General features: G+C 46.6%; 1 protein-coding gene across 3 annotated transcripts in view; it reads left to right on the forward strand.

Annotated features, from left to right (window-relative positions):
- Nucleotides 1–25,065, forward strand: part of OSBP2 (oxysterol binding protein 2) — a 150,292-nt gene that overhangs the window by 68,639 nt on the left and 56,588 nt on the right. The window contains exon 1 of one of the 3 annotated variants that reach the window (XM_007461207.1): nt 9,216–9,294. The exons of the other annotated variants lie outside the window; for them this stretch is intronic. Coding sequence (XP_007461269.1) covers nt 9,216–9,294 — 79 coding nt within the window. Of the gene's footprint in view, nt 1–9,215; nt 9,295–25,065 lie in introns of those variants that run through there. 3 annotated transcript variants of the gene reach the window in all.

Genomic DNA, 25,065 nt, shown 5'->3' on the forward strand with positions numbered 1-25,065 from the left:
GCGGCTGGTGGAGCCGAGGAGTGGGAAGGAGGGGATTGCTGAGGCCCACAAGGCTTTGCTCCTGGTGGGTTGTGGTTTGCCAAGGAGTTTGAACTTAAACTTGCTTCTGTGGGTATCAGGGAACCATGGAAAGGGAGCAGATGGTGTTTTCAGTAAAAGGTTTCATGGAGGAATGAAGGATGGATCAGAAGGGGTAAAAGAAAAAGCTGAGACCTTGGAAGTGAGCTAAGGTGTGGAGAAGAGGGTATGGATTTGCAAATTAAGCTGAATTTAACATCATCAGGATGGGGGCGGGGGGGGCCCTTTGAATGTAGGGACTCAAGGAGAGGGAGAGACCCCAGGAGCTGACCCTCAGGTTTCCAGCCTGGTGCCTGAGGGCAGAAAGAAATATCTGGAGAGGGAAAGGTTGTCATGAGGGAGCAGAGGAGAGATGCTGGGCTCAGCTGGGGACAGGTTGAGTGTGGGGGACATGCAGGTGGCCATGGAGGTCTGGAGCTTGGAGGGGAGGCCTATTCTGATGGTACAGATGGGGAAACATGAACAGGGAGATGGGACACGGCACCCTGGCCATGGACACCATCACCCAGGCCCCAGCATGGAGCGGAAAGAAGATAGGGGTGAGGACTGACTCCTGCCTGGGAGCTGGGCAGAGGAGGCTGGAGGATAACGGGTGTGTGGCAGCAGGACCAGGAAGCAGGGGGCGGTTGGTGTGACTGGGACCTGCCACAGTAAGGGCCCCAGGAAGGCATCAGACAGGGCTGCTGTATTCAGGGATGACTGTTCTGAGCAGCAGTGCATCCGTCACTTCTTGCCTTCCCTGCATCTTCTGTCTACACTGCCTACCACATCCCTCTCCCAGAGCAGGCCTGGCGGGGTGAGTGCATGTGGGTGCCTGGATACCTGCCTGGTGGCCTCTTCTGGGCCTCATCCCCGAGCCACAGCTAGTGTCTGTGGCAGCCTGGTAGCTGGGGTGGGGGGGCAAGGCCTGCAGCCTGGCTGGATGCCCCCCACGCCTGGTTGCAGCTGTGTCTGTTCTTTGCAGGGCCCGTCACCATGGGCGGCTCTGCTCCTCCGCCTCATGGGGATTGTGCCACGGGTGCGGCAAATGCTCCAGCCCCTCTCTGATTGCTGCCTGCCAGGTTGGTCTGTGTGCACTGATGTGGTGTTTCTCTGATGTGACTTCTGGGCCCTCCTGCCCCCAGACTCACTCCTTATGTACCTTCTTCGTGCCTGACCTTCCACCATTAGAGAGTCTTCTGTAGGGTCCCATAAGTTTCGACATGAGCAGGAGTTGATTCTGGTGTACTGTTTCCAATGGTAATTTGTTGAGAGATTAGGTTAGGAAACATAAAATTGTAAAACATTTAAATGATTCTAAAATATATGACAAAATGTAGTCATCTTTCATTACCTCCCTCCATCTCATGCCCTGCTAGAGATACACACACCCATTTGTTAACAGTGGTTCTTTCCCAGATTTCCCCATGCATTTACAAAGCCATGTAAGTCCACAGGCACCCATGCATACATACTTACATGTATATGTGAGATCATTTCATGCATATTGATAAGCAGCTTGCTTTTCCTCTTACCAATATATTTTGGAGATCTTTACATGTCAGTACAAATAGGCGTATCTCATTTCTAAAATAACAGCATGGAATTCTGTAGTGTATCATAATTTGTTCAATCATTTTCCTCTTCATGGATAGTTTCTTTACTTTTTATTACTATTTCAGGGATGCTGTAGTGAACCTTTTTGTATATACATCTTTGTGAATGTGTGTAAATTTTTCCAAAGCATAGATTCCTAGGAGTGGAATTGCTAAGTTACAAGGGCATGACCATGATAAATATCAACAGACACTATCAAATTGTCAGCCCCCCCCAAAATGCATAGATTTACATCTCCCAACAGTGTGGGTTGTCAACAAAGGCTACCCCATCATTCTTTTTACTCTTTGTTACTCTGATGGCTGAATGAAAGGCATTTCCTTGCTCTGTTTTGCATTTCCCTTATTACCAATGAGACTGAGTATACTTTTTTCTGTTTATTGACCAATCATATGCATTTTGTGACTTGTATATTCATATTCTTTGCCATTTTACTGTTTTGATGTGTGTATTGTTTTATGTTGATATATAGGAGCTCATTTTAAGTTATGGTTATCTCTCCTTTGTTGATTATATATTTTGCAAGTATTTTCTCTTTGTTGCTTCTCTGTTTATGGTGCCTGTGGTGCTATGGAATTTCTAAACGTTTATGTTGTAACATCTGTCAATCAGAGGCTTGTTTTTTAGTACTGGGGAAAAAGGAGCTTGGAGGTTTAAAATGTTGCATTCTTGACCCTTCTCTGGTCTGTGCTTGATCTTTGACTTTGAACAAAACCCCTTAACTTCACTAAACTTCCATTTTGCCAGCTGTGTCCCAGTGCTGTCTGTCCTGCCCAACCTCACCACAGCTGCCGTGAGGATCATGGGAGAAGCTGTCTTCAGGGCTTCACAGCCATTCTGAACTTCAGTTAAACCAATTCATTGATGGACACTGAGAGCCAGTCTTCTGACACAGGCCTCATCTAGGTCAGAGGTTTTCAGGGTTCCAGGACCCTGCCTCTGACTTTTCCCAGGTGTTTTTTGAGTGCCTGCCCTACGTTGGTGATGTCACCCTCATGACTCTGCAGAGGGAAGTGTATTAGTTTGCTCAGGCTGCCATAACCAAATACCACAGACTGGGGGGCTTAAACCACAGAAATGAATTTTCTCACCATTCTGGAGGCCAGAGTCCAAGGTCAGGGTGTCAGCAGGATTGGTTTCATCCTGAGGCCTCTCTCCTTGGCTGTCTTCTCATTGTCTCCTCACGTGGTCATCCCTTGATCTGTGTCCTAATCTCTTCTTCTTTTAAGGACACTGGTCATATTGGATCAGGGCCCAGTGTGTGACCTTACTGTACCTTAATCACCTCTTTAGAGGCCCTGTTTCCAAACACTCACATTCTGAGGTACTGAAGGTTTGAGCTTCAACATATGAATCTGGGGGCACAATTCAGCCCATAACAGGAAGACAGCCCCGTGTCTGGATGAGACTCATGGAGGTGAGGCTCGGAGAGGCTCCTGTACTTGTTTCCAGTCACCCAGTGAGCTGGTTGCAGATCCAAACTGAGCCCCATGCATTAGACTCCTAAAGCCCACCCCTCCCCACCAGGCAGCTTGACTGATGTTAGGACTGTTTTGGCTTCCACTGCCTTGACTTCCTGCCCACTGGTCACTGGCCTGTGTCCCCGCCATCCTGTGGCCTCAAAACTCATGCTCCCTGGGCAGGGCACCTACTCCCAGCCAACTCTCCTGCACCGCCTTTGTCCCCTCAGGAAAGGGTTTCAAATAATAATTAAATTTTCTGAATGTAGCTTGTTCAGTTTTTGTTGTTGTGGGAAAGATCACACAGTGAGATAAAGAGCATTTGGAATACAGGAAACTCCCCAGTAACCTCACACCCTCACAAAACTGTTTTTGATTTTTGCACTTTCCTTTCCCTTCCCGCCTCTGCACATACAATTGTATTTCACAGCTTTGGTATCACATTAAAGAGGGCCCTTCATGCTCTGCTCTTGTCACCCCACATTATCGTTAACAGTTTCCCCGTCTAAAACAATCATTTTAATGGCCGTGTAATATTCCATTGGGTTGAAGTACTCTAATGATTTCAATCATCCTCCAATTGTTGAGCATTTGAGTTTCCCATTTGCACTATTATAGATAACAGTGCAATGAATGTCTTTGTACTGAAAGCTTTTTGCTTCTCTTGAATTGTTTCCTGAGGGAAAATTCCCAGGAGTTGGATTACCGGGTTAAGGGCAGCGGTATCATCATGGCGCGTTGATGAGCTAGAATGTCTCTTTCTGCAAGGAGCCTACGATGCTCCATGCCACCAACGAGTGAGCACGCCAGCTTCACTGTACTCTCGCCGGCATTAGGTGTTAATTAAATTCATTTCTGACCATTTTAATATACTTAAAAGAGTACCTATCTCAAGGTGGCTTTAATTTGTACTCCTTAAACAACCAACAAAGAAGGAGGAACATTCTGCAATGGATTTGTATTTTCAATTCTTTTTGTACACTTTCTTTTTCTTTTTTTTTTTAAAGGAATAATTGGAGACTAGACAAATGGATATTAATCCCTTGGGAATCCCAGCTCTTCTATGGTTGTCTTGAGGGATTTGTTGGTAAAAGTAGTATTTAGACTTTGACAAGCAAAAGGCCTTTTGGTCAATAATGGACAAAAGCAATGGAGTGGGGCCAGATGGACCAGCCACTCCGGGGAGCAGAAGTGTCTGAGAAGAGGCCTCGTCCTCAGAGCGACCTGTTGTGACCTGACCCTAATTCTCTGGCTGGTCCGAGGGCAGGCCACCCCTTCCTAGCACATGTGCAAGGATGCAACATAGCCCCTCGCTTGCCCCAAGGCAAAGCCCGGCAGGCTCAGCTCCCAGATAGGTGGCCCCCATCTCTTTGGCTGCCCCTCGCAGCAGAGGGCACATGTGGGCAGAGTCAGGCCGAGGCACTGTCCCTGGTGGAATCTGTCTCATCTTTACCTTCTTTCAAACTGACTTGAATGGTGCACTCTCCCCCATTCCCTTTTTCTGCTCTAAAATAATCAATGATAAATTGAAAAGTTTTTTCCCCTCAAAAGTTTATTTTAATTGCTTAGCAACACATTATCATAAATTTCTCTCAAATTAATTCTTTGCCTTCATTGCAGTATCATTTATTAATGATGATGGCAGTCAGCATCTATGCATGGCTATTCTTAGAACACTGCTGTCTTAAAGGGCTTCATTCATAAGACATCCCCACAAGGAATGTGTGTGCTAGACAGACCCTTGGAGAACTTGATCCTCCAGACAACACAGAGAAGGTCAGCACCTCTCTTCTGTGGGCCTGAGTCCCTCAGCAGTGGTGAGCCTGAGGCCCAGAGGGAGAACCAGAGGTCCACATTGGTTTAAAGCAGTGGCCAACTCATGTCAGGTCAGACTCCCAAGCCTGTGCTCACCTCTGCGAGGTCCAGTCTAGGTCCAGACAAGGGCAGAGGTGCAGAGGGGATGGGGCTGCATGGTGTTGTGCATTAGAAATGCCCTGTGTGGGGTCAGGGAGCGGGGTCAGCAGTGGAAGGCTTGGGAGGCCAGAAGACAGTATGGGTGTGTAGATTGAGCCAAATAGGGCTCCTATGAGTGATAAAGTTGCTTTCATCGATTGATTCATTGATCAGTTGATTGATCTGTTTATTCTTGGGCTCACTCATTCAGTGCACATCTACTATGTGCTGAGCCCCGCTGGAGGCTGAGAATAGAAAAGACCACAGTCTCTGCCCTCAGGAGTTCAGTCTGGTGTGGGAAATAGACAAATAAACAAGAACCCACAGCAGAGCATGCTAGGTCCTGGGAAGGAAAGAAGCAGCCCTGGGCATTCTGGGAGCCCAGACTTGAGAAAATTCCCTGTGATCATATTATTTTAACATTTCCATATATGCCTAGCTTTCACACAATTATAACTATATTGCATGGTTTGCCTTTTTCCTCTCAGCATTTTGTGTTTAAGCACAGTTTCTTATTTCTGCAAAGTCATCACATACATACTATGTGGTTCCAAATGGTTCCGTGGTATTCCATGAAGTTGATGAGTTAAGCATTCACCTGCCGTTAGGCTCCTTGGCTGCTTCTAGGGTTTTGCAACAAATGGCATTGGATGCAGAGCCTTGTACTCCTTTCCCCTTGTTCACACTGGGTGGGAGGTGCAGACGTGCTTGTGGTTCTTATAGACCACGGCCACGTGCCGCTCCCCTCCAGTGCCTCACGCCAGTTTCCGGGCGCCTGTTCCTCTATTGCCTTCAGTACTGGGATGAGCAACAGTTGCACCCACCCACCAACACACACGGATACGTGTGTATGGATTTTAGTTGAGTGTGTGTGCACCATATTATTGAGCAAATGAGGAAACATGTTGGAACTTGTGTCTGATGAACAGTGTTCCAGTAGCGAGAGGAAGTGGGGAGGCTGGCTTCTAAGACTTGCCGCAGCTGCCACCCAGGTGGGACGTGACGAGGTAAGTGGTCACCATCAACGTGAGAGCAAACCAAACACTTTATTTATTTATTTTTTTAAGATTTATTTATTTGGCTGCACCAGGTCTTAGTTGCAGCACGCAGGATCTTCGTTGCAGTATGCGGGATCTTTTAGTTGCAGCATGAGGGATCTAGTTCCCCAACCAGGGATAGAACCTGGGCCCCCTGCGCTGGGAGCGTGGAGTTTTAACCACTGGATCACCAGGGAAGTCCCAAATCAAAGTCTTTAAAGTGACCAAATCAACTGGTCTTGATGTGGGGTCGGATAGAGCTTAGAGGGAAGGTTGCAGCTGCCTCCAAGGGTTGCCAGCACAGGGTATTTGGGGTGAGTGGACCTCAGGAAGGTCACAGAGTTAGTGGCTTGGTTTTAGAAGGTCACATTTGAGTGTTGGGGACCATACATCTGGAGCTGTTCAGGAGATGCCCTCAATGGGTGAAGTGCAGAGCTGGGGTTCAGCCTCACCTGCACGTGGTCAGGAGGGAAACTTGTATGGGGCCCAGGGTGGCCAGCAGAATGGATGGAATTACCCACCAATCATCGTTTGCTTGGTCTCTTGGCCTTCTCACTGCTGGGTCAACTAAGACTTTTCAGCTAATGTATTTCCTTCTTTAAGGACAAATTGGCACCCTCTGAGTACTTGTGAAGCTAGGCTGTAGATTTTTAAGTATTTCACATGAGCAGAATCTGGTCATTGTTTGATGTGACTTACAATGTAAAAGAACTATGTAGAAAGGAGAAATAGTGCATGTGTTTGCCTTAGTAGGAGTGCATGATTTTCTTCTGTATTTTCCTTTACTATTTTAGTTTCCTCCCCGGGTATGCTTTGTTCCCTATCTTCTCCTGTCGGCCAGGCGTGGCTTTAGGTGAGGGTGGGTGGACAAAGCAAACAGGGTCACTGACCCCAGTACTCACTCGCTGTGAAGGCAATGCGAGGTCCTCAGCCCCTCTGCCTCCGCCTTTCTCAGCTCTGAGACAGAGGGCATGGCTCTGCATTTGAAAGATTCTTCCAGCTTCCAGAGTCCATGACACTGTGTCTGGTTCAATATCCTGGGTTTACTGCACATGCCCATCCTATAAAAGTCACCTGTATGTTCATGATGCTCCTGTCTCACCTCATCTTTCCTCATGAGGCCCCTGGGGACCAGGAGCAGCATTCTGCTTAAGGGACCCCGCAGAGCACAGTTCAGGGTGTGGCCTCCAAGGTCAGCCAGAACAGGTCGGCTCCAAGCATGTTGATCCTGCACAAGTCATGGTATGTCAGAGCCTTAGTTTCCGCATCTGTAAAAAGGGTGTTTGAGGAACCTATCCTTGGGGCTTAAATGCAGAAACTCAGGGAATGCAGGTAAAGCTCACAGCCCAGTGCTTGGCACTGGTCAGCACTCTGTTACAGGTGGCCATTTGCACCATTGTTACGCTCTTCATTTTGTAGCCCCAAAACCAAGGCCCAGAGTGGCTAAATGTCTTATCCTCCCCAGGCCAGTGAATCTGACACCATCGCTAAGGATTTATTCTTTAGGTGGAAGAAGTACCAGTTGCTTCAAAGGTCCAGAAGGGAAGTGTAATGACCCTGCGCCACCTTCCCTGAGTCTATTACATGTTATAACAGGAACTTTGTTGTATATTTGAAAACCTTTAAATTGGTGAAAATTGATTGATTTGGTTTCAGTAAATTACACTTGATAAATTCCATGGACTGAGCTCCCAAGAGGTGGCAGTGTTGAGGAGGGCTTGGTTGGGGGTGGGGGAAAATGGTTAGAATGCTGTCCTAGGGCTTAGTCCAGTGGGAGAAACAAGACGGTAGGGCACAGTGAGGTTGGGGCAGAGGCCAACGAGTGGGGCTGGTCGCAGCTTGGACTGCTTTACTGTGTGTTCAAGCCAAGATGTCAGTGTTGCCAGAGCAGAGGGAGGGAGGGGAACTGGATGGGCCTGCTTGGGGACTTGGAGACCTCTGAGGGGAAGAGTGACAGAGTCTGACATATATTGGAATAGGTGTTCTTGGGATGTTACGCTGAGCATAGACGGTGGAGGCCAGAGTGGAAGTGGGAGACCCTCTGGAAGAGTCCACAGGCAGGATGAGGGTAAGTTAGGCCCAGGTGGCAGCAGCGCGGTGGTGAGAAGGGACAGGATCCTGGCTGTAATCTAAGGGCAGAGTTGTGGGGATGTGCTGACCACGTGGAGGTGGGTCTAAGGTACAGAAGAGTCAAGGATGACTCCAGGGTGTCTGTCCAGAGCAGCTAGGAGGATGCTGCTGCCACTAGCTGAGGTGGGGAGATAGGGAAGGGTGGAGGCACAGGTCTAAGAGTGCCACGGGGAGCTCAGATTTGGACAATTAGGTTTATGATGCCCATCAGACATCACATGGAGAGGTCCTGCAGGCAGCTGGACAGGCGAGTAGTGTTCAGAGAGGTCTGGGTGGAGACAGACATTTATTTGTCCCCAGATACCCACAGCCCTGTGGTAGTAGCGCCAAGGGGGCTGGGCTCCCTGGGGCCCCGCCTGTTGCGTTCCTTCCTGACACTAGACAGGTGGCTGCAGGTGTCGGGATACAGGTGCGCCAGCCTCCACAGCAGGTCTTAGAGGTGACCCCGGTTTCCTGGAATCACCATCAGGCCCTGGGCGGATCATCCCCATTTCCCACTTGCCCCTTGTCTCTCAAGGGCATCTTTACCTTTGAAATAAAGCAACGCCGAGCCCGCTGCTGCAGGGGGCGGCACCTTCGCTCAGGTGTTTGTATTAGAATATGACGTTTAAATGGGGGGCCTGCCCGGCGCCTAGGTCCCAGGTGTCCTGGGAAGGTCGCACGGGCGAGCAGGCGGCGTGCGGGCGGAGACCGCGCTCCCGGGGGAGGAGAGGGGGCGGCCCCCGCACTGCTCGCGCTGTGCCCGGCTCCCGCGGCGCCTATGGGGTTAACGGGCTCATCGGGCTCGTGCACCGGGCGGCGGTCGGGCGGCAGTGGTGCATTGTGGTAACGCGGAGCCCGGACCTGTGAGCGTCCGCCGCCTCCGCCGGGCGGCCCGCCAAGCTGTGCGCGCGTCCCTGCGAACCCCCAGGGCGCGGCGCCATGTAGCGCCCGGCTGCTCGGAGGCCGCCCTGCCGCGGGGATGAAGGGACGCGGCTGCTGGGAGACGGCCTCCGTGCGCTCCTTCTGCAGCTCCGGCTGCCTGAATAAATTTAAGAAGGGTTAGTGCTGCCCGGCTTCCGCCCGGAGGCCCGGCTCCCCGCTCACGCCCGCCAGGCGCCCGGCTTGCTGCATGATCAGTCCACGCGAGCCTCTGATGTCACTCCCTGGCGGCGTGGGGAGCGCGGGGAACCCCAGTCCCCGTACCCCGCCGGCGTGAGCTCCGAACTCGCTTTACGCGCGGGGTATTTTGGAGACGGAGCTTCGGCTAGAGACCTGTCCGTCTGATTAATCTCTGCAAAAACGAACCAAAATATAATCCAGAGCTTTCTGGAAAAAAGGGGAAAGTGGCGGCCTTGTTTAATCCTCACACCTACCTCTCCTTCTCCAGGGTCGGCTTGGGGCCCGCATGCCCTGGCGCCTAGGCAGAATTGCTGCTTTGCCCGCAAGGGCTTCTTCCCTTCCAGGGGCCACCCTGGGTGTTGGCTATGCTCAGTGCATGACCCAACCCCCTCCCCTTTGCCCTCTGAGCAAGCTGCAACAGATCAGGAGAGTCACTGTAAGTGGCCGCCTAGGTTTGAGCAAGCACGAGACCTGAAGCTGCTGCTGCCCCCAGGGATGGTGGTCCTGAATGACAGCTCCAGGCTGTGCAGGCGCAACCGCCTGAGAGCCCTTTGTCAGCAGTGGGGGAAAAAAAATCTTAGCTGTCTTATAGGCTAAAGCCTTGCAAACTCGTTAAGCTCCTTTGTGCAGTTTCTGATGCTTGAACATCATTATTGGAGATTTTGTGTGAGTGGAACTTGCTGCGTTTCGTTTTCCTTAATGAAAGTTTATGTTATAATTTGAAACTGGAGAAAAATTAGGATTTTTTGTCCCTGTAGACCTGAAAGACACAGAGGGAGTTAATTTCACTTAACACCAATTTATTAGAAACTGGCTCCTTTTAGGAAATAACACCCTCTGATCTGTAATAAACCTTGTCATTAACTTTGCCTGCTGACTGGTCACACTAATGGCTTCCGAAGGCCCTGGCCCAGCACCAACTCCAAGCCTCAGTGCCTGAGCCACATTTAACATTGCAGGCTCACCTGAAAACAGCATCAAAGTCGTACATGTTTTAAATTTATTTCATCGGGAACTGATACTACAGCTCTGTCCTAAGGATCCTTTAAAGAAACTTGCAAGTGAATTTTGTCCAAAATATGTCTTCTGGTTTTAGAAGATTGGTCTTAATTTCCAGTTTTTATTTTGGCTATAGTGTCATTTGTAATGCAATTATGTTCTTTATGCAAAGTTTAAATGATGTTCCTGTTATCAATTTGGATGGATTTATTCTGAGGGTGAATTTTGGAGTTAGGAAAAAAACAGAAAAAGTTAGGTGTTAAAATTGTATTTCGCCTACCGGCCTGCCTGATGATCTTCTTGGTTGCTGTTCTCCAGAAGATTTGCCGCTAACAGGAGCACTGGGCCTGTTATCCACTTGCTTTTTGCTAGGTTGTAGGAGGGATGTTCATCTTTGTCTGGAAGCTCAGGTGACCAGAGCAGCTGTACTTCGAGAGTGGTGACAAGGTAGCCTCTTTGGTTGCCAGAGCCCTGCAGGCCAGGCCTTCCTACTCCTCCTGTCAGTGATCCACTCTGCACGGTGGCTCTGGGGAAAGAGGAACTCAGCAGGTGGTGTGTCTGGTACAGTGCTTAGAACAGAGCCTGGAGCAGGACTCGCTGTGCTGGCCAGAGGAGGCCCAGGAGCCCACAGAGCATGCAAGAGCAGCCAGGACTCAGCTCAGCGTCAGAGGCCCCATGGGCAGACTGCAGAGTGTCTCCCTTGGGCACCCTGTGTGAAGGTGGGCCTAGGAAGGCCAGAATGGAGTTTTCAGGAGAAACTGGATATCTCTCAGTTTTTAAATGTTGGCCAAAAAACGTTTTTTACATACTCTTCAAAGCCAAGCAGTATTTCTATAGTCAGGAAAATGCCTGTGAACCTTGCTGGCTAAAGAGAGAGGAGCAAGAGAGGCAGAGATGGGGTCATTGGGAGGCCTGGTTAGCTGTCAGTCCTGGGAGGTGAGAGTCTCCTGGCCCCTCACACAGTGCGCATGGCAGACACAAGCAGAGGCCCCTCATCCCCAGCTTGCAGACAGGGTGAGACTGGTCTCGTGCCTCCTTTCAGACACATTGAAGGATACTGAAATTAGAGGTCACTCCAGACAAATTTCCGCTAGAAAAGGGTTCCAGTGAAATTGCGTCCCTCCCCTGAGCCCATCTTTGTGCAAGCTGAAGGGGAACTGGGCTTGCTGCCTGCCCCGGGGGACTAGGGACTGAGGTCCAGGCAATGATCACTTCAGTGGCAGGACAGCATCTGGGCTTATGGAGGTTTTTCACATGGGTTGTTGTTCTAGGGGTCCCACAGTGTAGCCGGGGGGCCAGGGGACCTGGGTTATTGTCCTGACTCTGCTGCTGGGCTTTGTGACCACAGGCAAGTGCCTGCCCCTCTGTGAGCCTCAGTTGTCCCCACCCCTGTCAATGACAGCAGGAGTGGGTTGACAAGGACCTGGGCGTGGGAGGAGGAGCCCGAGAGTCCGTTGACAGGAGGCTGCTCGTCAGCAGGCAGTGTCGTGTTCAAACCCCACCGCTTGCCTGACCTTCAACTAGCTTCTGAGCTGTTTTGATTCTCAGTTTCTTCATCTAAAGGATGGCATTAAACCTACTTACCTGGCAAGGTGGCCGGGAGGTTGAAATGAGGTAATATGTGTCTATACCTACCAATCGGTCAGTCTGTCTATTTATCTGTGTCCCTCTCTCTGTGCTTCAAACAGAGCCAGGTGCCTCAAATGCGGAAATGCCCTTTCAGGATCTCTCGTAACATCTGAATTCAGCCCTTGGTGGCTTGCTCCTTTGCCTTTGTGTGTGTACGTGTGTGTGTGCAGATGTGTGTAGGATTTCTGCATCTCTTCTGGTCGGAACGCAAAGCTCTGACATTGCAGAAAACAGGGACCCCTCACCCTGGCAAGGTAGACTTAGCAGAGGTCAGGGCCAGGTGGCCTTGTGCGGCCCTGCTCATGACACTGCTGAGGGGGCCCCACTTTCTCATTTGGGACCTCAGGGAGCCCCTGGGTGCCCACCAGCCAGCCTCCATCTTCTGATCGGCCGCACTTTTTGCAGAAAGCGGAACTGAGCTTGGCAAAGGCTGGCTGATGTGTCAGGGAAACAGGAAGGGATCAGGGATGAGTGCCAGATACTATAGACAGAGAATCTGGACTCCCCAAGAACCTGGCTTGAGTGGAGGTTGCAGCAGGTGGGGCTGGGGGCTCAAGTTCTGGGGCAGAACCCGGTGATTGTAGAATGTGGTGATTTGGGGGGATTCCTTCTTGAAAGAGGCTAAATGCCAGGGGGAAGTTCCAAATGTGTGGTTGCTTTTGAGTCAGAGTGAAGAGCAGTAAATGGTAAGAGAAAACAGAAGCATTTGTATTTTCTATTTAGCAGAAAATCTGGCCAGTCTTTCACTCTGTGTGAAGAAATGGCCCAGCAGCTGTGCAGGACCCACAGTGTCCACAGCCAGGCGACAGGAGTTGAGCCCGGAGGGGCCGGGCATGCTGGAACCCAGCCAGCGTCCTTCTGATCCCTCACACCCGTGCCCCCCCAGGAAGGGACAGATGGTGGGGGACAGCCCTGGCTGGCCAAACTCAGCACAGGAGGAGCCAGAATGCCGTGTAGAGGAGATCTGAGCATATTCACACAGGCTGAGGCACACAGGAGACCTCGGGCTCCGAGGGAAGGTGCTGTTGGGGGCAGAGAGGTGGGCAGTGCACCCAGCACAGAAGGCCCTCTGTGGGCAGGTAGCTAAGGGGTGGGCTGCATACAGGCTGGCCCTGGGTGGAGGGAGCATAAGTGTTTGATTCTCTCCTGTTTGGGGGAGAATCAAACACTTGTGCATGTGGGTGTCACTGTGTTGCGGGGGCAGGCCGACAGGTATGGAGGGTGGAGAGCTACTGGCAGGGGGAGGGGGGGAGAGGAGGAAAGGGTAGGGAAGGCTGTGCCAGGCTGTGAGGGCTCTAGAGGAAAGAGGGCCACAATCTGGAGTGACCTCTGCCTTGGGGAGGCAGAGAGTAGGAGCTGGTCATCCGCTTGCGGCCGTTCCCTTGGGTAGCAGGCTGCCAGCGAGGAGGACATTGGCAGCGTGGGGATGACGAGGCTGTGACAGGCCCCAAGCTGCCCCAGCCAGGGTTCTGTTGCCATTGGTGGCCCCATGGAATCTGGGGGATGACGTCTCTCCGGGGAGCTGGTTTGTTTGTCGTTCATGGGTGGGTGTGCAGGGCTGTGATGGCCCACTTGGTGCCCATGTTTAGAAAAAGGCACCCTTTTTTCCTCAAGACCCTTTGCTTCTATGTATCCTGAGATATGTGGAAGAATCAGAATATGTTGTCATATTCTGATTTATCAGAGCAATACTCTTTTCTTTAATTTGCTGGATGTGTGTTATAATAAAAACAAATTCCCAGTGTCTGTGGTGAATGGTGACTCCTAGAGTTGTGCAGTGCACAACCTGCTCAACCACATGCAACAGCTCTGTTTATGAGCAATGTTTGGCCGGTTCTGAGGATAACACAGTGACCTTTGTCGCCTCCAGGCAAAGAGAGAATGAATGGGCTGCCCGGGTGCCAGGCCAAGCCAGGTGACCCTGCCTGAGGCCTGGAGGACGCCAAAGTGGGAGCCAGACTCAGAGTGGCCCTCGGAAGCTGAGTGGGGAGCAAAATGGCGAGAGGGGCCTCCAAGCCACTGTGGAGAGAGGGGCAGCCTGAGACTGGCTGCACAGGGTCAGGCTTGAGCCCCAAGGCCCCTCCTGCCCAAGACTGAGAGGTCTGCTGTGGGTACATCATCCTCTGACCTCATCCAGGAGCGTCCTAAATCTTGCAGCACTGCCCTCTGTGGACACGAGTCAGTCCCCCCGACACCTGGTTTTCCTGTAAAGTGCCAGTCAGCTTAGACCGGCAGCTGCATCTGATCAAATAGATGAGCAGTATGAATAAAGATGAAGTTATGGGCCTCGGGCTGCCAAAGATAAATTTCCTTTTTTGTCCTGTTTCCCTCTGACGTGTGTGTTGATTTATGCCTGACGCACATCTTCAGGAATAGTAGTTGCTCAGGCTAGGCGGTGTGGCAAGGCCGGAGGATGGAACCCCACCTGGGCAGCCCTCTGCGTCCTGGCCTGGTGTGCCCTGCATCCTTGTGGCCATAGGTGGGAGCTGGTTAGAGGACAAATGTTTTTCCTCAGAGGGCAGAACTAACAGCCGGCCAAGCCCCCGGGTACATTCCTCCACCTGGGATATTTTTACATTAGAAGCAGCACAGTTCCTACGGGGTGGGGTCCCTGGAGCTCGACTCTTAGCTTGTTAACCATCTGGCAGCTGCTCTGCTGCTTCATGAAATCCCCTCCCCAACCTCACCTCTGCCCGCCCCCAACACATACACACTTTGTTCTTTGCCAAACTCTGAGTTTCATCTGGGCCAGTCCTCTGCATCCTGTACATTCAGTGTTTTTAAGGGTTATTTACCGTTAAGGCAGCAATTCCAGATGTTCAAGATCATGGTGTTCCCATAACTTCATTACCCCTCATGTCACTGTTTTTAGGTCTTCTATTTTTAGTCAGTGTTTTTCCTTTATGTGAACATCCTTTTTACATCATTGAGATACAAAAACATCACCGTTGTCACATGGCTGTACCTCACAAGCTCTTTCCCATGTTATCACAGACTTAATGTGTGTCCGCTGAATGGCCATGGAAAGCCTTGTCCTTCTGTTAGACATTTCGGTTCTTCCCAGATTGTAACCAGAGCCAAACTGCCGCCTGAGCGTCTTGTGGCATGTAAAAATTTTCTCTGCTGTTTCTTTCTGGGACACACACCCAGGAGTGCGATCGCTGAGTCAAGGGGTGTGACTGCTTCCCTCTGGCACCCCATCACCCTCGGCCAAAGTGTTCTGGTCCATGATGCTCTCAGGGCTGGGTGTAGAGATCTGCTTCTCTCCACCTCCCCTGCATTCGTATTTTTCTGAGGGTATTTTTTGACCAGGCATAAAATTGTGCCTTGTTAGTCTTTTAATTTGCAATGGACTAACCAAAAAAGGATGAATTTTCCCCACAAGTTTGGTTATTATTTGTGTCTGCCCCCCTGCGGCTTGCCACCTGCATCTTCTCCTGCCCTTGTGTGGAAACCCAAAGGGAAGCATCGTAAATCTTGTTGGTTTATGTCGGATATGGCTGGAACCCAAGCCAGACAGGACTTCTTGGGACCCTTGCACTGCTCTGCTTTCTTTGGTGGGTGGGATTCAGAAAAATGGTCCCTGGAACTGTCATCCCCTAGCAGGCTCTGCTGTGTAACCAATGGGGCCCCCTGTTCAAAAATTATTAAGTTTCAAGATGGAGACAGCTGAGCATTAAACCAAGGGAGGGACCCTTCTGACTTGGGGCCTTATTGTGACTGCACAGGTAATATGCCTGTGACGGCCACCCTGCCCCATGCTCTGGAGTCATCTAGTTGGAAGTGGACAGAGTTTGGAAGTGGCTTGCTTGACTGAGCTGAATCCACCTGTTAGGTTTCCCAAGGGCCACTCCAGATGCAGATCCAGGTATGGGTGGGCTCCTGACATGGGGCCACTTGTGGCCACCTGCAGCCCCTGCTCCTGACCGACACTGGCCATGCACCCCTCCACCCCCTGGCCCCATTCTGGTCTACTTAGCCCTGGAGTTAGTTGTCCTTTTCTCTGTGGTCATTTCTTTTCTTTTCTTTTTAATTAATTAATTAATTAATTAGGCTGTGTTGGGTCTTCATTGCTGCGTACGGGCTTTCTCTAGTTGTGGCGAGCGGGAGCTACTCTTCGTTGCAGTGCGTGGGCTTCTCATTGCGGTGGCTTCTCTTGTTGTGGGTTCGAATGGGCTCTAGGGCGCACAGGCTTCAGTAGTTGTGGTTCACGGGCTCTAGAGAGCAGGCTCGGTAGTTGTGGTGCATGGGCTTAGTTGCTCCACGGCGTGTGGGATCTTCCGGTGCCAGGGCTTGAACCTGTGTCCCCTGCATTGGCAGGCAGGTTCCCAACCACTGTGCCACCAGGAAAGCCCTCTCTGGTCATTTTTGTGCCCACTTTCACCTCACCCTGACCCCTGGTGGCTCTTTCTGGTGGAGAGTTGGCCCTTCTGCTCACCTTTGCCTGCTTTGGTCATCTCACTGCCCTGAATATTTAACATTTCCTGCTGTTTTTCCAACTAGAGCTTTCACTTCTGCCTTACCCACTTCTCTCTTACCTTACCTCCGAAGCCTTCTCCTTGCCAGCCTGGGGCTAGGAGGAGCTGCTGCTTATATAGTGAGAAACTGGTAATCCCTGTGGCTGCAGATAACTGCTGATAATCAGTGAGGCTGGTTGCACTTGCTGTTAATTGGAAATGCCAGGCTGTCCCCCAGATCACAGTCCTCATGCTCCCTCCCAAAGAGCAGCAGTTCCTCGGTGGGTGTTAACTCTGCAGGGGACGCTGGGTCTCCATAGGAGAGGAAATGATCCTGTGGGTCATCTGGGAAGTGGCATTCCTTGGGCGACAGGCACCTGGGGCTGGCTGCCCAGCCGGCTGCAGCAGCAGAAGTATCACTCCAGGAGTTACTCCCCCATGAATTGCATAGAGTTTGGAGCTTTCTTAAATGGCCCTTGGCTTGATTTAGTGCTTACTCTCGTGGGAAATGTGGCCTTATACTTGTGGGGTTTTTCCACATTTTTCAATGATTGAATCAGGAGGGTGTCATGTGAGAGTTCTCACACTGAGCTGAGAAACATTCAGTTACCCACACAAAGGAAAATCATGTAGCCATAGAATCCCTGACTGTCACAGTTGGATGAGATTATTGCCATTTGGTGGTTAAAATAATTTTTGACATTTTTTCCAGATTACAAACATAATTCATCCTCATTGCAGAAAATTTAGTAAAGAAAAAGCATTTAGAATAAAATTAAAAGTGCCTGTAATTCCATTGCGTAAAAATAACCTCAAATGACAACCACGGCACATTGAGAACCTGTGCCATATGCCCACGTGTCTGGGTGATCTTCTCTGTCAGTCTCTTTGGTCTCTTTCACCCAGAGCCCCAGGTGGCTTGAGATCCCCCCCACCCCAGTTTTGCAAGTGTGAGAGCTGAGACCCTGAGACAGACAGAATTTGCCTGGTCACACAGCCTTAGTAAATACTCAAACCCAGCGCTAGTCTCACCACACACCCGCATCAGCATTTAATAGCATTTTGAAACCTGCTGAGAATTGGAAATGGCATCTCATTCTTTAATGGGCATATCTTTGATTTCTAAGGGGGTTGAATCTTTTTCATCAATTTATTAGCCTCTTGCAAGTCAGTGACTTCTTTGTCACGCGCTAGTTTTGTCTAGTGTTGCATCTGAACCACATTGATATGATTATTGTAGTTGGAAAGTATGTTTCCTGTGGTAGGTCGAGTCTTCCCTTATCAGTGTTTCCCCCCACCAACACTTTATTATGAAAAATTGCAAACATAGAGGAAGGTTGAAAGAATTGTGTAGTCAATCCCTATATTCCCACTACCTAGATTCTACCATTAACATTCTATTATATTTACTTTATCACCTATGTATCCTTCTGTCCATCCCTCTATCCATCAGCCCATCTTAATTTTTTAAATGCTTTTCAAAGTAAATTGCAGACATCAGTACTCTTTCCTCTCCCAAACACTTTAGCATGTATATCATTAATCAGAGTTCAATATTTCATATCGTGGATTGCACTAATCATCGTTTGAGTTCTGACAAGTGTGTGCACGCACCTTTGTAACCCAGACCCTGTCAAGATACAGGACATGTCCGTCACCCCAGGGTTTCCTCAGGCCCCTTCCCAGGCAGTCCACACCCCACTCCCAGAAATACTGCTGTTTTGATTGATTTTACCACGGATTCATTTGGCCTGTCTTAGAACTTCACATAAATTGAATTATGCAATATGTACTCTTCTATGCAAGGCTTCTTTCACTCAGCTTAATGTTTTTGAGGTTCATCCATGCTGTCCAGTTTAGACAGTCCCAGGAACAGCCTCATGCAGAGCCAGAGCACTCAGTGTGGTCCTCAGTTGTGGCACAAGGGGACTGAAAGGTTAAACGTGCCTCTCTTCCAACTTGTATTCCAGTGTTAGGGGTCCCTGGGGGTGTGATCATAAAACACTGAATTCCCTGAGAATAAGAATTAGGTCTGACTCACATCTACAGAATAATTGAAAAATATAGCAAAACATGAGGAAATAAAAACGCATAAACCCACAAATATACATTTTGATGTACATTAAGTGTAAGTTTTTTGCGGGTCTCTTATCATGTTGGGGAAATTCCCTTTTATTCCTAGTTTGCTGAGAAATTTTATGATGAATGGATGTTGAATTCTGTCAAATACTTTTCCTGCATCTGTTGAAATTATTATCACATTGATTTTTCTTCAGTCTGTTAATATGATGAATTATATTGGTTTTTTATATTTTGGCCCTCCCCCCAGATTCTTCTGATTCAGTAGGTCCGGGGTAGGGCTTGAAGATTTGCATTTCTAACAAGTTCTCAGATGTTGTAGCATGTATCAGTACTTTATTCCTTTTTGTTGCCAAATAATAATTCCATTGCATGCATATATGGACATTTGGGTTATTTTCACTTTGGGGCCACTAGGAATAATGCTGCTGTGCTATGAACATTCATGTGCAAGTTTTTGTATGGACATATGTTTTCATTTTTCTTGGGTGTATACCCAGGATGGGATTGCTGGGTTATATAATAACTGCCAAACTGTTTTCTAAAGCAGCTGTATCATTTTTTATTCCCATCAGTGGGAAGTTTCCAGTTTTTCTTCATCCTCACCAACATATTATTTTCTGCTTTTTTTTTTTTTTTGGCTGCATTGGGTCTCTGTTGCGGCACGCAGGATCTTCGTTGCAGCGCGCGGGCTTCTCTCTAGTTGTGGCATGAGGGTTTTTCTCTCTCTAGTTGCAGCGTGCAGGCTCCAGAGCATCTGGGCTCTGTAGTTTGCGGCACGTGGGCTCTCTAGTTGAGGCGCAGTCTCAGTAGTTGTGGCGTGCGGGCTCAGTAGTTGTGGTGTGTGGGCTTAGTTGCCCTGTGGCGTGTGGAATCTTAGTTCCTCAACCAGGGATCAAACCTGCATCCTCTGCATTGGAAGGTGGATTCTTTATCACTGGATCACTGGGGAAGTCCCTATTTTCTGCTTTTTTTTTTTTTTTTTTTTGCAGTACGCGGGCCTCTCACTGTTGTGGCCTCTCCCGTTGCGGAGCACAGGCTCCTGACACACAGGCTCAGCCGCCATGGCTCACGGGCCTAGCCGCTCCGCGGCATGTGGGATCTTCCCGGACCAGGGCACGAACCCGCGTCCCCTGCATCGGCAGGCGGACTCTCAACCACTGTGCCACCAGGGAAGCCCCTTATAGCTGTATTTTTATGGTAATATTCCATTGTATACATATACCACATCTTTATCGATTTATCTGTCAATGGATGTTTAGGTTGCTTCCATGTCTTGGCTGTTGTAAATGGTTGTCAGCAGAGCTTCTGAGCCCTAAGTTTTCTTCTTTGTGAGATTTTTAACTAAAAAAGTCAATTTTTTAATAGACTACTCAGGTTATTTTTGTTCACTGAATGAGTTGTGGTAGTTTTGTATTTCAAGAATTTATTTCATCTAAGTTATCAAATTTGTGAGCACAAAGTTTTTAGTGATATTTTCTTATTATCCTTTAATGTCTGTAAGATCTGTAGTGATGTCCCCTCTTTCATTGATGTTATTGGCTATTGATCATATTGATATTTTCAAAGAATCAGATTTTGGTTTTATTGGTTTTATCTACTGTTTTTCTTTTTTATTTATTTATTTATTTATTTTGCGGTACGCGGGCCTCTCACTGTTGTGGCCTCTCCCGTTGCGGAGCGCAGGCTCTGGACGCGCAGGCTCAGCGGCCATGGCTCATGGGCCCAGCTGCTCCGCGGCATGTGGGATCTTCCCAGACCGGGGCACGAACCCACGTCCCCTGCATTGGCAGGCAGACTCCCAACCACTGCGCCACCAGGGAAGCCCTACTGTTTTTCTTATCTGCTCTTTAAAAACATATGTAATATAGATATCCTTCAAAAGGCAAATTGAATCATACTGTACATACTGTCAAACTTTTTCATTGACTTTTTCATTGACTATGTCTTAAATTTTTTTCATATCACACAGAAGTCACATATCTGCATGTCAGTAGGATACATTACTAGAACTGAATCAGTAGATGGTTATTCTTTTAAAATCAACTTTATGTATAATTTTAATTTGATAAAATGAACTGATTTTAACTGTTCTGTGAATTTTTACAAATGTATACACCTGTATATCCACCAATCCAAATAAGATATAGAACAATTTTATCATCCCCAAAAGTTTCATCATGCCCCTTTTCAGTCAGTGCCCCCCATACCTAGCCCCAGACAACCACTGATCTCCTTTTGGCACTATAGTTTTAATTGTTCTAGAATTTCATATAATGGAATCAAACAGTAGTATGTGTGGCTTTTTCATTCAGTATAATGTTTCCAAGTTTCCTTCTTGTTGTGTGAATACATAATTTGTTCCTTTTTATTGCTGACTTTTTTCCATAGTGTGAATATGCCACAAGTATTCATTCACTCATTAATGGACATTTGGGCAGTTTCCAGTTTGGGGCTACTATGAGCTGTGAAACTGCTGTGAACATTTAAAATTAATGTATTTTTGTGGCCATAAGTTTTTATTTCTCTTAGGTATACCTAGAAGTGGAATTGTAGGTCGTGTCGTGTTGTAAGTGTATGTTTATCTTTATAAGAAACTGCCAAACGGTTTTCCAGAGTGGCTTTACCATACTACATCCCACCAGCAATGTTTGAGAGTTTGTTGCCCCACATCCTGTCAACCCTTGCTATTGTTAGCCTTTTAAAATTCCCCTATTCTTCTGGGCGTGTAATAGTATCTCATTGTAGTTTTAATTTATACTTTTCTAATTACTAATGATGTTGAGTATCTTTTCATGTACTTATTATCCATTTGTATATATTCTTTTGTAAAGTGCCTTCTCAAATCCTTTTCCTATTTGGTGTAGGGGTAGGAGGTGTATTGTTTACCTTATTAATGAGTTTCAAGTGTTCTTTATATATTCTGAATACAAGTTCTTTTTCAAGAATATGTATTGAGAAAAAATTCTCCTAATCTGTGGTTTACCTTTTCATTTTTTTTAATTAATTAATTATATTATATTTTATTTTATTTTATTTTTTTGGCTGTGTTGGGTCTTTGTTTCTGTGCGAGGGCTTTCTCTAGTTGTGGCAAGTGGGGGCCACTCTTCATTTCGGTGCGCAGGCCTCTCACTATCGCAGCCTTTTGTTGTGTAGCACAGGCTCCAGATGTGCAGGCTCAGTAGTTGTGGCTCACGGGCCTAGTAGCTCCGTGGCATGTGGGATCTTCCCAGACCAGGGCTCGAACCCGTGTCCCTGGCATTGGCAGGCAGATTCTCAACCACTGCGCCACCAGGGAAGCCCTACCTTTTCATTTTTAATGGTATCTTTTTAAGAGCATATAATTTTAATTTCGATGAGATCTCTTACTAAGTTCTTCTATGATTAGTGTTTTCTATGTTCTAAGACATTTTTGGCCACCTCAGGATAGTGCTGATTTCTTCTAGATGTTTTATAGTTTTAGCTTTTACATTTAGATTTAAGATCCATTTTCAGTTAATTTTGTGTATGGTGTGAGGTAGTTGTCAAGGTTATTTTTTTTCTCCATGCGGATATTCAGTTGTTTAAGCACCATTTTCTTAAAAAAATAAAGTTTTTCCCTTATTGACTTACCTTGACACCTTTGTTGAAAATCAGTTGATCATACATGTCAGGTCTGTTTCTGAATTCTCTACTATGTTTCATTATAAATCTATACTTATGCCAACACTATACTGTCTTGATTATTATAGCTGTATGGTAGATCATGATAACAGGTTGTATAAGTCCTCCAGCTTTATTCTTCTTTTCCAGAACTGTTTGGCTTGCTTTTCCATATAAAATTTAGAACTGGTTTGTCAGTTCCTACAAAAATATCTGCTGGGATATTGGCAGGATTGCATTGAATCTATAGATCAATTTGTGGAGAATTGATAGCTTAACAGTACTGAAGTTTCCAATCCATGAATATGGTTATTTATTTTTGTTTAATTTCTCTTAGCTATGTGTTTTCATGTGCATATTTTACTAAATTTACCTGACAGTATTTACTGGTTTTGATGCTATTTTAAATGGTATTACTTTAAAAAAATTTTATTTTCTAGTTGTTCATTGCTAATATTACAGAAATACAGTTGATTGTTGTATACAACCTTTTATCTTGATATATTCACTTGCTAGTTCTAGTGGCTTTTCTTTTCTTTTCTTTTCTTTTTTTTAACATCTTTATTGGGGTATAATTGCTTTACAATGGTGTGTTAGTTTCTGCTTTATAACAGAGTGAATCAGTTATACATATACATATGTTCCCATATCTCTTCCCTCTTTGTCTCCCTCCTAATATTCATTAAATATGTGTGTTTTATAATTTTGAATTTACACATATGACATCATACTGTCCATATTTGTACAATTTGTTTTTACTCTCAAAAATTATGTCCTAGAAATCTGTTTTTATACATGCAGTTATAGTTCAATTTTAATTGTTGTAGAGAATTTCATTTTATTGAATATATTAGTTTAGCTTTTGTTTTGTTTTTAAGTTACCCATATTCCTACTGCTTTATGTGTTTGAGGAGATAAGGTTTTGGTTAAAAACCAATCTGTGATTTGTTTTTTCATGCCCAAGTATAGGCTATTGCAAAGGCTTTACTTGGCAAGCTTCAAGGGGGAAATCTGCCCTCCTCACACCAGACTTGAGGCCCAGCCAGTTCATCGCAGTCTCCAAGGGGAGTTACAGTCTAGGACTCAGGCTCTTCTGGCTGGTCATGCTCTTCACGTGTTTGCACTACTAGCCTCATGCCTTCATTCCTAGGTCTCTTTACCTGAAGCATTCAGGTGCCTCTGCCAAGGACTCCTTATTGGGAAGGAGGGGAGAAAGTGGAAGATACTTTTTTCCCACTCTGACTCACTGCCTAGTACTTTTCCATCCCTAACCCTTTTTCTCCCTTCTGGCCCTGGGCTTATGAAACTGGGTTTATGGAGCCTTTTGTTCAGGGCTCTCTCAACAATGAGATTGCCTGACCCCACTGATCTACCTAATCCTGGGTGAGCATGTGTTCCTTGGGAGAAAATGGAACAAGATAGTCAGCACTTTTTCTGGTTTATATACCATCACAGTAAGTGATTAAAGGCTAAACTCTTTTATTTTGGCTTGTTTCTTTAATTGGCTACTCCTGACTTCTCACAACCAGGCTCTCTTTCCTGGTTCAACTGAGTTTCTAGCAGTTTGTATGTTTTTTCATTCTTTGAAAAAAGAGTAAAATCGCTATCTTTATATATGTCTCCTTTTATGGATGTATGAGATTCTCTACTATATATGACCAGAAATGAAAACACTCAGATGTTAATTATATGCAATTTTAATTTCACTAGATATTTCCCAATTGCATATCAAAAGGATTGTGTTAATTACACTTCCATCAAGAAGTGAGTGAAAGTTCCTAGTTCACTATATTATCATTGGTGCTAACTATTGTTTAATTTTTAATTATTCTGCCATCTGATGAGTGTGAGTATATAATTCGGTTTTAATTTGTATTTACTTAATTTTTAGTGATTTTGAGTATACATTCTTATATTTCTTGGTCATTCTGATTTCCTCTTCTATGAATTGCTTGGTCATGTATTTGGTCATTTTCTTGTTTGAAGATTTTTTTATTGATATGTTGGAGTTCTGTTATATGTTTCAAATATATTCTCCAACACTGTGCTTCATATTTATTTATGATACATTTTGCCATTCAAAATTTATCAGCACTTTATGAGTTGTGCTTTCTGTGTTTAAATTAATCTTTTCCTACCCTGAGGTCATAGGTTTGCTATTTTATTCTAGTGGTTAAGAACTTTTGTTTTATTTTTCATGATTGGGTTTTAAATGTATGGAAATTTATTTCTGCTTATTTTGTGAGGTAGGAAACATTTTTTTCTTTTTTTTGGTCATAGTTGTATGAGTCATTACTAATATATTGCTAATTGACAAATTATCAGAAATTTAACTACTTAAAACAATACATATTTATTATCTCACAGTTTCTCTGAGTCAGGACACTGGCACAGCCTAGTTTGTTCCTCTGATTCAGGGTCCTTCACAATGCTACAGTCAAGACTGTGGTCTCAACTCAAGGCTCAACTGGGAAAAGATTTGCTTTCAAACTCACATGGTTATTAACAGGATTCATATCCTTGTGGCTTGTTGTTTTGAGGGCCTCGATTCCTTGTTGGCTGTTAGTCAGAGGCTGCCCTCATTTTCTTGACATATGGGCCTCTACATATGGCAATGAATATCACTGAAGCTTGCTTCATCAATGCCAGCAAGGGAGAAGATCTGCTAATAAGACAGAAGCTACAGTTTTATGTAAGACAGAGATGACATCCCATCACCTTTGTTAAATTCTTTGGTTAGAAGCAAGTTACAATTCCCACCCACACTCAAGTGGAAGAGAATTACATAAGGGAGTGAATAATAGGGGACAGATATCATGAAGGCCCACCCAAAATTCTGTCCTACACAATAAGGAGAGTCAGTTTTCCACAAATAATATATTATATAGTTAATAGTTTCCCTAC

Source organism: Lipotes vexillifer, unplaced genomic scaffold (genome assembly GCF_000442215.2).
Source record: "Lipotes vexillifer unplaced genomic scaffold, Lipotes_vexillifer_v1.1 scaffold691, whole genome shotgun sequence".
NCBI lineage: Eukaryota > Metazoa > Chordata > Mammalia > Artiodactyla > Lipotidae > Lipotes > Lipotes vexillifer.